General features: G+C 33.7%; 1 protein-coding gene across 2 annotated transcripts in view; it reads left to right on the forward strand.

Moving 5' to 3' along the window:
• Positions 1-12,508, forward strand: part of LOC106469724 (low-density lipoprotein receptor class A domain-containing protein 4-like) — a 46,311-nt gene that overhangs the window by 9,910 nt on the left and 23,893 nt on the right. Inside the window, exon 2 of one of the 2 annotated variants that reach the window (XM_022398999.1) lies at positions 7,406-7,609. In XM_022398999.1, coding sequence (XP_022254707.1) covers positions 7,406-7,609 — 204 coding nt within the window. The remainder of the gene's footprint in view (positions 1-7,405; positions 7,610-12,508) is intronic. The other variant, XM_013930239.2, reaches the window with a different exon arrangement.

Consider the following 12,508-nt stretch of genomic DNA (forward strand, 5'->3'; position numbering starts at 1 on the left):
AACTCAGCTAGTATACTATATTTGTTGAAGAGAAAATAGATCTATAATATTATCATTAAACTCTTGGTCCGCTGTATGTTATCGAATAATGAACTAGGCGCAATGTTATCATATTATTCACGCCTCTAAATTAATTGAGGTTACTATGTGGTGAGTTAATACAGAAATCAAACCCCCCCAAAAGATTACGTCTGTTGCTTATAATAATGCTATTGAGTTTTATAATTAGTTATGTTTATTTTTCCTTTTAGGTTCAAATGATATTAATAAATATAAATAATAAAAATGTGTGATTGAAATACTATTATACCCTCTTCTTCTTGGAAAACCCTAGGAGACTGACTAAAGAATGTAGAGTCAAAAACGTGATAGGTCTAATACTAATGTCTTATAAGAAGTATAACTAATTATACACTCTTCTTCTTGGAAAACCCTAGGAGACTGACTAAAGAATGTAGAGTCAAAAACGTGATAGGTCTAATACTAATGTCTTATAACAAGTATAACTAATTATACACTCTTCTTCTTGGAAAACCCTAGGAGACTGACTAAAGAATGTAGAGTCAAGAACGTGATAGGTCTAATACTAATGTCTTATAACAAGTATAACTAATTATACACTCTTCTTCTTGGAAAACCCTAGGAGACTGACTAAAGAATGTAGAGTCAAGAACGTGATAGATCTAATACTAATGTCTTATAACAAGTATAACTAATTATAATCATGCTTCGTCAGCTTGGAAAAGGTATTCACACCATAACAATTGGTTATATTATTGTTAATTTACTTTGTAATTGATTGTGCGTATTGTTGTTATACTAATGATAATATATGTATATCTCGTTATGATAATAATAATAGTAATAAATTAAACTGTACAACTTATTTTGTTAATGGTTGGTTGTAGTAATGTGAAGATACTATATATCTGGATATGTTTATTGTTGTTTATACTAATGTTAATAACTGTTTATCTGGTTTTGAAGTGTCATCCTATTTAAAGTAATTGTTGATACATCATCCAAACTATTACTTAACAAAATTCTGTGTGTGCTCGTTTATAACTAGCGATCGGCTGGGCCGACTGTCACGTTGGGTGACATAGGGGGCTCAGAGCCCAATACCGAATGCCCTGTGTCACTTATCACTTCCCGAAGGGTCCTTACGATACATGCCAAATTTGGAAAGCCCCCATATCTTTCTCGTTTGTCGTCTAGTATTGAATATAATATCATATAATCACAACATAGGAATATTAAAGATTCTAATAGTAGCTAGCTTTCGGCTCAAGGAACAATAAATGGTATATCACACAAATTCACATTTAACACTACGTTCACGGATGAGGGTGATAGTGCGCATGAAAGGCAATTTTTAAAGTTACATTCAAAGTTTAATTAATCATCTTTATTATCAATATTTGGTAGTAAACTTGGCATCTAAACGTAGTTTGTGATTCAAGTTTTAATATTGATTAACTTTTTGATTTCTTAATTTAAAAAGGGAATATTCAAATAAAACTTCTCTGTGTGACGTGATGCCTCTCTTCTTTGACTTCTTCATTTTAGATTTTCTTTCTTCCCTTACATGTGTTTCAGAATGTCCACTAATTGGAAACACCAACTATAAGATATCAATAAATTTGTTACACCCACCACAGAACCTTCTCCAAACGCTCAATGCTTTTGAAATTACATATTTGCTCACGCTTACTTCTCAATCGTATATGTTTATAGCCAATAGAAGGGTCGTTTAGTGAATTACGTAATTATGAACGTCATTAGGTTAATTTATTTCAGTAAATAATTTCATTTTTATAACCTGTATATATGTTACTTAGAAAGCAAGATAAATCATATTAGTTTTTGGAGCATTCTGTTTACTGTTTAAAGTATTGTTTTTGTTTTAAAATGTATATTTGAAAGCTGCATGTATTATTTTTGGACAAATAAAATAGTGTGTAAAAAGTAGTTTTAAATATACGTTCTCAAGTCCAAATAAGCCTGAAAGCAACGGTAAATGATAAATGTCTTGGTTTTATGTATATTTTTATTCATTAATATGTATGTATTTTAAACAAATGTCAGTAAAATGTAAAATTTAAAAACGTATTAGGTTAGATAAGGAATCTTAAATGAAAAAAAAATAAATTAAAAACGTTCTTCGCGAAGTATGCACGCGAGCTTTTGATATGTTACGTAATTTGATACTTTTTTAATAGTTATATACAGCTCCATCTTCACTACAGTTAGTGTTGTTAAGGAAGAGAAAATAAGAGATAGAGTATAAAGTCTTACCGAAAAAAAATATTTTCATATTCAGTTAGGAGGTTCTAGAAGTTATGTAAATAAAATATGAAAAGTGAAACATGAAAAAAGTATTTTTATTCTTAACATGAAAATTACCTTGCACTCAGACTAGTCAGAGCTTGAGTCAAACTGAATTTACAAATTCACAGACAAATCTTTAGTAAAAGTAATTATTAAAAATATCTTCTTTTTTTGTACAATGAACTTTTTTACGTTTACTAAAACTTGCTAAATTTCTTGATGATAAACTGAGTAAGTTTGGAATAAGAGTCAACATTAATTCTCCAATACAGAAAACATCATTACTGAAATGTGCCTAGAACAGCGTATTTTGTACTCTTGAGAGCTGGTGTGGCAGATTACATAATAAAGTCAAAGAAATGAAAGCATAGTACAATAAAAATAACTAAAAAACTGAAATTATTAAAATGAATTGAAATGAACAATTATAATAATAAAAGAGCTTGTATCTTTATGTGTGTGTGACCGCCATAGCTCCAAGAGGAAAGAACCTTTGCACACATACTAAGGGGATTCCAAGGGAGTGCACGTGGGTATTATTTTTTAGATTTTACTAAAATAAATGTTTGCCAGTTTTATGCCCCATAATTCTGCTTACTGAAGGTCGATAGAAAAGTATATTTTTTTCTTTCTAATTTTCACTTACTGAATAAACAATATGTGGAGGTTTTCTGCCAAATACTCTTTTTCAACAAAAACATGGGGAAAATTACAAATCTGAGTACTTAAAAAAAAAGAAAAAGTTGAATTAAACTAAGTTTGGGAAACGGCAACAAACAACGAGAAGAAAAATATGAAGCAGAGAATATTAAAGAATTCAAATAAAAACACAGAAAGAAATAAAACGAATCTGAGAAACTAAATTAAAACTATTTACTTTTCAAGAGTTGAATTGAATTAAGTTCAGGAAATGGCAACAGAAAAACCAGTAAAAGAATTGACGCATTGGAGTAGCTATAGAAGTCATTAAGATAATGGAGACACTTGACTGTACATTGAGACCTTTGAGAATCATAAGGGACCTAAGAATTCCGCAGCAGAGCGTGGGTATTTTATGCTAGTATAACAATAACAAAAGAAATTATTGTATTAGTGGTTGAGTTTATTATTGGTTGTACTAATTATAAGAAATAATACAATTTGTTATGTTTGCGAGTGGTTGTAGTAATGTATATATATATTATATAACTGGTAAGATTACTACTACAGTTTACCGAAAACCTACACACATCTTCCCATCCATCAACAATTAGGTCATGAATTCTGAAGTGTCTCATAACAAGAGCGAAACATGTATGTGGTCAAGATCACCTGAAGACCGAACATACTAAAATTTACAACCTTAAACAACAACTATCCAGATCCTCTCGTTCAATAATTAATAAACCAAAGGAAAACATCATGTGAGCAATAAAACAACTTGTTCAACGTTTGGTTTGTACACTTCCATATGTTTCAGGACTCAGCGAAAGACTCCTACATGTGTTTAAAAACCTTGAAGTAACACATTTACGAATCTATGATTTTTTTCTACGAATGTCAAAACGTGAACGCCACCTATCTACATGTCAAAAGAATATAGTGTACAAGGTAACTTGTTGTATAACTAAATTGATGGTGCAACAGATCGATGTAAGGAGCATATAAGATCTTCTTCGTTATGTATTATCTGGAATATCTCAACACTGCCTTGATTGTGACCAACAACAAATTCAATGGAGATACTTGAAAAACAAACTCAAAGAGGCTATTTATATCCAAAAAAACTCACAATGTGGACCGAGAAAAGGACTGAACAGAGATTGTGGATTAGATATAAGCCCTATATGGAATTATATATTTTAAAATCACTTTAGGTGTTTCTTAGTTTCGACTTTATCAATGCTAATATTATTAATATACGTTATAACTGAGATTATTTTATGATCTTAATATATCCCTAAAGTTCTTATTTTTGGACGCCATATACAATTCGTTTTTTATTATTACATGTCAATTTCATTTCTTTCTTTTTTAAATTTTAGTTTTTAGCTATTTATTATTTTATTACGTTTTTCATTTCTTTGGCTCTGTCACGTACTCTGCCGCAGTACCTCTCAACAATACAATACATACTTCTAGGCACATTTTAGTGTTTGTAGGATTCAATATGAAACCTTCTACGTCATTCATGGATTATTCCTTTTCAATGTGTAGCTTTGTGCTTAGCAACGACCAAATCCAAGTATATTAACATTTTAGGATTGTAGGCTTCACATTTCAATAGTGAGTTTGTATACCTTTGTAGATTTTCTTGAAAAAAAAGAGTCGAAAGTTAACTCGTATTAAATAAACTCTTCAATACTCCAACATGGTGTATACTCGTTTTTTAAATATTTGATGTTGTGTATAACTGATTATGTTTATTGTTCGTTATAATAATATCAATAAACTGTATTTCTTGATATGTTTATTGCTGGTTATGGTGTTGTTAATATACTGAATCAATGGTTATGGTAATATTAATATATTGTATTATTGATTATGTTTATTTTTGGGTATAGTAATGTTAATATGCTGTATAACTCATTATGTTTATGTGGGGTAATATTATTGTACAATATACCTGGTTATGTTTATTGTTGGATGTAATAATGTTGATAAAATTCCATTTTAATGGCCACGGAAAATTAAACATTGTGCTGCAAAACTACCGAATGCAGTTTTATAATTTTATGTTCATTAACACCTTCCGTTTGCGAATGTGTTTCTTCAGTGTGACATAAACCTTGCCATGGACCATGTACAGAACTGCTACTTTCTCACGGCTTACTTACGCCTATATGTACATTGGATTTCAGAACCCCTTGCCCCCTGAAAAAATCCTGGCGACACCCTTGCATTCTACAGAGGTACATTACGTTATATTAAATGATTTCCGAGCCTAACAAGATCGTTACATTACTATATCTGGTCGTATTCTATCTGACGCCTGTGCATATTAACAATAGCCCTTCAGCGTTGTTTCCATTTAAAAAAAAAGGCTTCGTCGTAATGCTATCATATAAAAAGCAAACCACAACTTACACTTTTTATATACTACACTAAATGTACGAGTCAATCACATAGAAATCCGATGGCATCGCATCGGGCGACATGGCTAATATGTATTCACAGGAAATAGTATGAAAACTCGTTGCATTTTGATAATCTATAATTTTGTTTCTTGAGATATGCAATGGTTGATGGGATATGTTGTGGAAACAACTCGTGTATACGTAAGTTGTGTCGTTTTCCCAGACAGAGATCCTTCTTGATTATGTTGTGTACTATTGGATATGGACGGTGTTTACTACTGATCTTTATGTTTTTAGCTTCTAGCCTGTTACAAGATGCTGCACTTTGTTGAACATGGCTGGGGTACGACTTGTTAAAGGTCTCTTTCTGACTAGTCTTGATAACCCAAGCTGATCCATATTTCTTTGCTTTCCAAAGCCATTAAAAAGTATAAAGGATAACACCGTCATGCAATGTCTGAATACCCGAACCGAACACGTCTTTATGATCTGAGTGTATGAAAATTTTGTGTCGAAAAGATCTGTTATATACTCAAAACCGATGAATTTTCGGTGGCGTCACACAACCTACGAATGGCAAATAAAATCAAAATGCAGTTGTGATACATTTTATTTCACCACTACTTTCTATCGGTTGTGGTTTTCACGTGACTTCCTGACTTAAATATTTAAAATCGTTTTAGTATTAGGTATTCAACCCTCTGTATACATCATTGTGTTTATTGTTAGAGAAAAGTTGATATACTGTGTAACTGGCTATGTCTATTGCTCCTCATAGTAATTTTAATGTATTGTGTAACTGATTCTCTTTATCGTTATTTATAGAAGTGTTAATATACTGTGTAACTAGTTATGCTCATTGTTGGTTATAGTAATGTTAATATACTATATAACAGGTTATGTTTATTGTTCCTTATAGCTTTGTCAACATACTGTGTAACTAATCATGTTGATATCTGGTTATGGTAATGTTAATTTATTGTATACTGATTTTTGTAGTAATGTTAACAAACTGTATAACCAGTTATATTTATTGTTTTAGTAGTAGTGTTGATATACTGCATAGTTGGTTGCAGTAATCTTAATGTACTCTATGACTGGTTACGCACGTGTGTTGTGGGATAGAGTAATGTTAATGTACTGCGTAACTGGTTACTTATATTGTTGAATACAGTAATGTTCATATATCGTATAGCTGGTTTTGTAGCCCTTGAGAAAGGCGAAAGCGGAAACGTCGGATTTGAATAAAATCATTTTTGTTTTGTATTTTATGGAGTGTAATTATTCAGTTTTTTGGAAACAAAGTCTATAAATGGTTATGTTTATTTTTGGTTAGAATAACCGATTATATATATATTGTTAGATATGGTAATTTAAACGTCCTGTCTACCTGATTATGTTGATTGTTTGTTATGCTAATGTTAATATATAATTGCTTATATTTATTGTAATAATGATAGTAAAGTGTATTACGATATTAGACTTTAATTGATTACTTAAAAAATATTTAGTTTTGTGCTGTGCAGTTCTTGCCCGTTATTACATTAATATTTAGTTATGCTGTTCTTCTAGAATTCATGACAGTTATTTGAGATTTTTCCAGTTTTATACATTGTTCAAGCTTTGGTTTCCCAAAGGCCGTCTGGAGGGATCACCTGTTTTAACCATTCGCACCAATATACAGCAAAGTGTTGTCTGTCAATCATTCAGTAGACACTAAAATGACGTCACGTAAAGGACGCTTAACGTTGCAATTTGTACTATCCTGACCTCGGTAAAACGTGCGCATGCCATGAATCACGAGAATAATTATGCATTCTGTACGCTACAACATAGTATGACATATGAGCTTGAAAAGCAAGAAATAAAAATACTTGTAGCTCTTAATTTTGTTTTTATTTACTTTTGAAACAGAACACTTTCGGGGACCCTGCAGAAATACGTCTAGTATATTTCTAATCTCTTGACTTCTCATACTTACATTTCACGGATAATATTACAGTCTTTTTTTTTTTTAGTGTGTGTGACCTCACTACAACCTTCTTTGTTCTCAGAGTCTTGCGTGTTCAAGTGTTCTTCCAACGAGTGCCTGCGGAGCTTGACGCTGGTGTGTAACGGTGTATCAGATTGCTTGAACGGGAGCGATGAGAATGGTTGTCCAGTTAATCTCCTCGAGACGCCAACACCTAACGCGTTTGCCAGCCTGCCTGGTGCTAGTGAAGGTGAGTTTCTTGGTGAAGTCATTTGATATTTAATTATTTCTACAAGATTAAAAGCGTTACGCTATAAAATGCTTACGCCTCTCTCTCTTTCTATTTAATTTTTTTTATATCGGTGGAAAATAGAAACACTCACACAGTGCTGTAACTCTGATTCCTGAAAAGGGGTGAGGGGGAGGAGTTTCTGTAGTTGGGGCATAAGGATTATTGCATCTAAAATAAAAATTTCACGACTCCTATAGTGACTAGTGACTATACAAGTTTTAGTACTACTGCATTGTGAGGACATATCTTCGTCATCGAGAAAGTGAAGTTGGCATGTTCCTTGCGTTTCTTTATAAATTACGACTATGCTCTCATATCATTTAACGCGAAACAAACGGTTCTGTAAAGTAGCTAAATAAAGATCTAAGTTCACGAAAGGCACTCACTGATAATGTGAACAAATGGTTACGTAAAGCAGTTCAAAGAAAGTTATTCACTGATAACGTGAACAACTTGTTTAAAATACCTAAACACTTCTAGGTTTAAGGAAAGTCATTCACTGGTAGTGTGAATAAACTGTTGTGTCAAGCACCTATATAACTCTAGGTTTAAGGAAAGTCATTCACTGATAACGTGAATAAATTGTGTAAAATACCTAAACACTTCTAGGTTTAAGGAAAGTCATTCACTGGTAATGTGAACAAACTGTTGTGTAAAGCACCTATATAACTCTAGGTTTAAGGAAAGTAATTCACTGGTAATGTGAATAAACTGTTGTGTAAAGTACCTACACAACTCTAGGTTTAAGGAAAGTCATTCACTGGTAATGTGAACAAACTGTTGTGTAAAGCAGCCAGATGCAGATCTAAGTTCGAGAAAAGTAGTTCACTGAGAACGTGAACAAATTGTGTAAAATACCTAAACACTTCTAGGTTTAAGGAAAGTCATTCACTGGTAATGTGAACAAACCGTTGTGTAAAGCACCTATATAACTCTAGGTTTAAGGAAAGTCATTAACTAGTGATATGAACACATTGTTGTGTAAAATACATATACAACTCTAGATGTAAGGAAAGTCATTCACTAGTAATGTGGACAGACTGTTGTAAAATATCTAAACACTTCTAAGTTTAAGGAAAGTCTCATTGATAACATGAACTAACGGTTACAGTTCGTGCAAGATTTTGAGATGTTTCATATAGTAAATATTTTATACATATACAGTTTTCGAAATTTCTCCACGTTATTATTCACATAATATAAAGCCTAACATGAGGTCGAATAAAATAATGATTTTTCTTTCAAATATGGTTGTAAGCCAACTAGTATAACTTGTCACATTTCACTATCTCGAGGAGAAAGAACAGCGTAAGATAAGAACGTTTGGTCTATTTTGCTTGTGATATCCATTAGGTTAAATGTTAGGCTATAATACCCCGTTTCTAAGCTAAACAAAATGAATAAATGAGCTAGTATTTGAACATGCGCGTTTTTTAAATGTGAAACAACTGGTGGAGTTCCAAAATGTCTGAGCCTGGCGTGGTCTAGTGGTTAGCGTGTAAGGCGGAGGATATAATGTTCCAGGGTTCGAGATATTATGCCGCTGAACACGATCTGTACTCTCAGTCATGGGCGTATTTTAAAAGTAACATTCTAACCTGTTGTTCAGGTTAAAAAGCTGCGTAAAACACTTGAGGCGGCGGGTGCTGCTAGCATGATGCTTTGTCCTGGTTCATAATTAATACAAAATTAAGGACCGTTATATCTGAAATCTAGTATGTCTCTGGCCTGACGTTTTAACCCACGTGAGCGTAAGGTGCTGTTCTGGTTGAAAATTACAATCTCTATATAGTATTTCTTGTACAAACATACAAGATTTTGATAAAGCATGCACCATTATGGTATCTTCTTTGCAATAAATTGTAACTTGGATCAAATGATCTGGATCCGTTTAACAATTTTAAAAGAAACCAAAAAGGATAATTGATTAAAATTAATAATGACGGTAGTGGTTTGCTTGTCGGGCTGCGTAACGTAAGGTTTGGAGTTCGACAGTGAAGTTGCAGAATATGTCCTACATCCCCTACTGGGGGAGCGTTAGAAACAAAAGTGACTGTCAATCTCATTGCTGCGTCAAAGAACCAGACAAATCCCTTATGACGTAGGGTACAGCTAGCTAACTGCCTTTTATTTAGCCAGTAGTTCAAAATTAGATATGACTATACGTGTATTGTAAAGGTGTGTCTGATCTGGTCGTATAGCCCATGTACACGTATAGCTTGAAATTTCCAATTCCAAAGATTCCTGTAACATGACAGTCTATTACTCTTTTTCTTTGTCTTTCGATGGGTCAGTGTAAATTCCGGACTTACAATGCTAAAATCCTGAGTTCGATTCTCCCCGGTGGACTGAGTGCAGATAGCCTATCGTATAACATTGCACTAAAAACAATAACGAACAGCTGTTAGTGATCGAACTTTGGGTTGAATGTCTGCAGAGGGTTTAGCTGGCATAAAATTAAGTTGCAAAGGCGTTGCTAGGCGCTGGCACACGGGGCCCGTGCCTCGATTATATTTGACAGGGCCCCAAATCCCCAATTGGTGTCTTGAAAAATCAGAACAAAAACCATGATCGATATAATACTGAAACGCCGAAAATTTCCGCGCCTTTGGACTCGAGCCTCAAATCTTTTATGTACCTAGCGACGCTTCTGTTAAATTACAAAAGTTTTAAAATGCGATAAAAACTTGAAAGTTGCCCATTTGCAACGCGTTTTCACCTTAACAACAGCTTGGCATGGCTTGGTGGTTAGGACACTCGCAATCGGAGGGTCAAGAGTTCGATTCTCGTTACCGAATATGCTCGCCCTTTCACTCAAGTCCCTTACTTTTGGTAAAAGAGTAGCCCAAGAGTTTGCGGTGGGTGATGATAACTAGTTGCCTTTCCTCTAGTCTATCACTTGAAAATAGGGATGGCTAGCGCAGATTGCCCTCGAATAACTTTGTCCGAAATTCAAAACGAACAAACAAACAAGTAATGACAGCAGTGCCAGGTACTGCATGGTTTAAAAAGCTTTATTGGATTTAGTTGTCATGGTTGCATGTTCACGTTTGTTTTTTGTATCTCCTATCATATAATATTTGCTAACTAAAATTTGGCTTTTATTTTGTTAATAAACATTGAACTAGGATCATCTCATGCATTTCAAATTTATCTACAGTGCAGGAGAGATCACTCAACTGATGGCTATCGGAATGACCGTTATGTTGGTCGGTCATATGTAATTAAGGGTGAAATATTTGGAAAAACTTTCGTTTTTTATGACACCCAGAGATGTCAACTGAGGGTCTTATTCAGGCTCTTAGATATAATTAATGTCTTGACTCAAGTCGTGAATTACATCCAAACAGTCAAAAATAAATACCAGCAGGAACTCCGCAAAATTATTGATTGTCAGCATGAAAGTGCAAATGATACCTTTACCACTTTGACGCGACAACTACTTCTTAGATAAGTTTTCAAATCCTTCAGTTTATTTGTCTCAGTGTGAGGTGTTGTGTCTCTGTCACGTTTTAATTAGCTCCATGTGGTAACGAAGAGAGTTCACCTGCTATTCAAGTCTCAAAAAACATTTCATTGGACAAAAATCACTGAGATATATTTCGCTAACTATTAAAAAATAATAATAATTGTTTTATTTCTAAGTCCACGCTGTTCAAATGGAAGATGGCACGGCTCTCTGGCAATATATAGTTTTTAGATCTAAGGAATCTGCACCTTTCTAATGGCTTTTAATGAAGCTTCACCAAGGAAAAACGACACTGATTAGAAATATCTTTACATGTGGGTAGAGTAGCAAAACTTACAGAAAACTAGATAATATTTAGGGATTCTCTTCTATAAACTCGGAATTTGGGGAACTCTATTAGCATATGGGATATTGGTATTTCAATCCATAATTTTAAATTAATTAACAATAGTAACATCGTCGCTAGTGTTTCCATAAGGCGGCACATTGTCCTGGATGATAGGCCTTCGCTTTTCACGTCTGATATTTTGATTATGCTTTTAAACTGATGAACGGAGTGATAATTGGTTAGGGGCAGTTCGCCTGCCAAAAGTGGACGTGCGAGAAGCTTTACTCGAACTGTCTACTGACGGGGAAATAATTGCATTTAAGAAATTGTAACGTCCCCCCAGAAGGCGCTGAGCATTATTTTACGTATTTATTTACATATTTTTGGGATGCAAAAGTCGATTTTTGCGCATAATCAAAATGCTAGTAAGATCATTCGTACTTAGGTATGTCAGACGTTCATGAATCATTTAGCAAAATTGTATGTAATGGTGCCAAAATCTACATCGCATTGTAGCGTCCATTATTATACATAGTAAATTCTGTGTTTCTGAAGCCCTCCGCTAGTTACGTGCAAAAATCTAACTGCACATCGTACTTTTAGTACTACGTTAAAATATCTTCTGATACACTAAGACATGTTGCGTCTAAGAAGTCTGATAAACTCAACGGTTGTAGAAACTCACATCATGCAGACTTTCGTTATAGTGTTAGTGTAATAGTGTAAAGAAACAACCACAAAAAAACTGCCTTCTCGAAGCTTGTTAAACATTTAGCGCTGGTAATTGGAAATACGGTAAAATATGTACGTATACATTTCTGATGTAAGTAATATCTTTAACCACTTTATTATAAATTTCGAGACTCTCCAGAAATCATCAACGCAACCAACGAAGCATATGACACTATTACTTACGATTTTCCAGAGCAACGGACTTTCTCGTTAGTACCTAAATGTAATGAGTATCCATATGTTGCGCTTCTACAGTAAGACTACATCTAGATAAAACCCATTCACGGAATGAACAGTGGTATAAACACACGCGCCTAATCATTCACAA

The sequence above is a fragment of the Limulus polyphemus genome, unplaced genomic scaffold (genome assembly GCF_000517525.1).
Source record: "Limulus polyphemus unplaced genomic scaffold, Limulus_polyphemus-2.1.2 Scaffold98, whole genome shotgun sequence".
Taxonomy (NCBI): domain Eukaryota; kingdom Metazoa; phylum Arthropoda; class Merostomata; order Xiphosura; family Limulidae; genus Limulus; species Limulus polyphemus.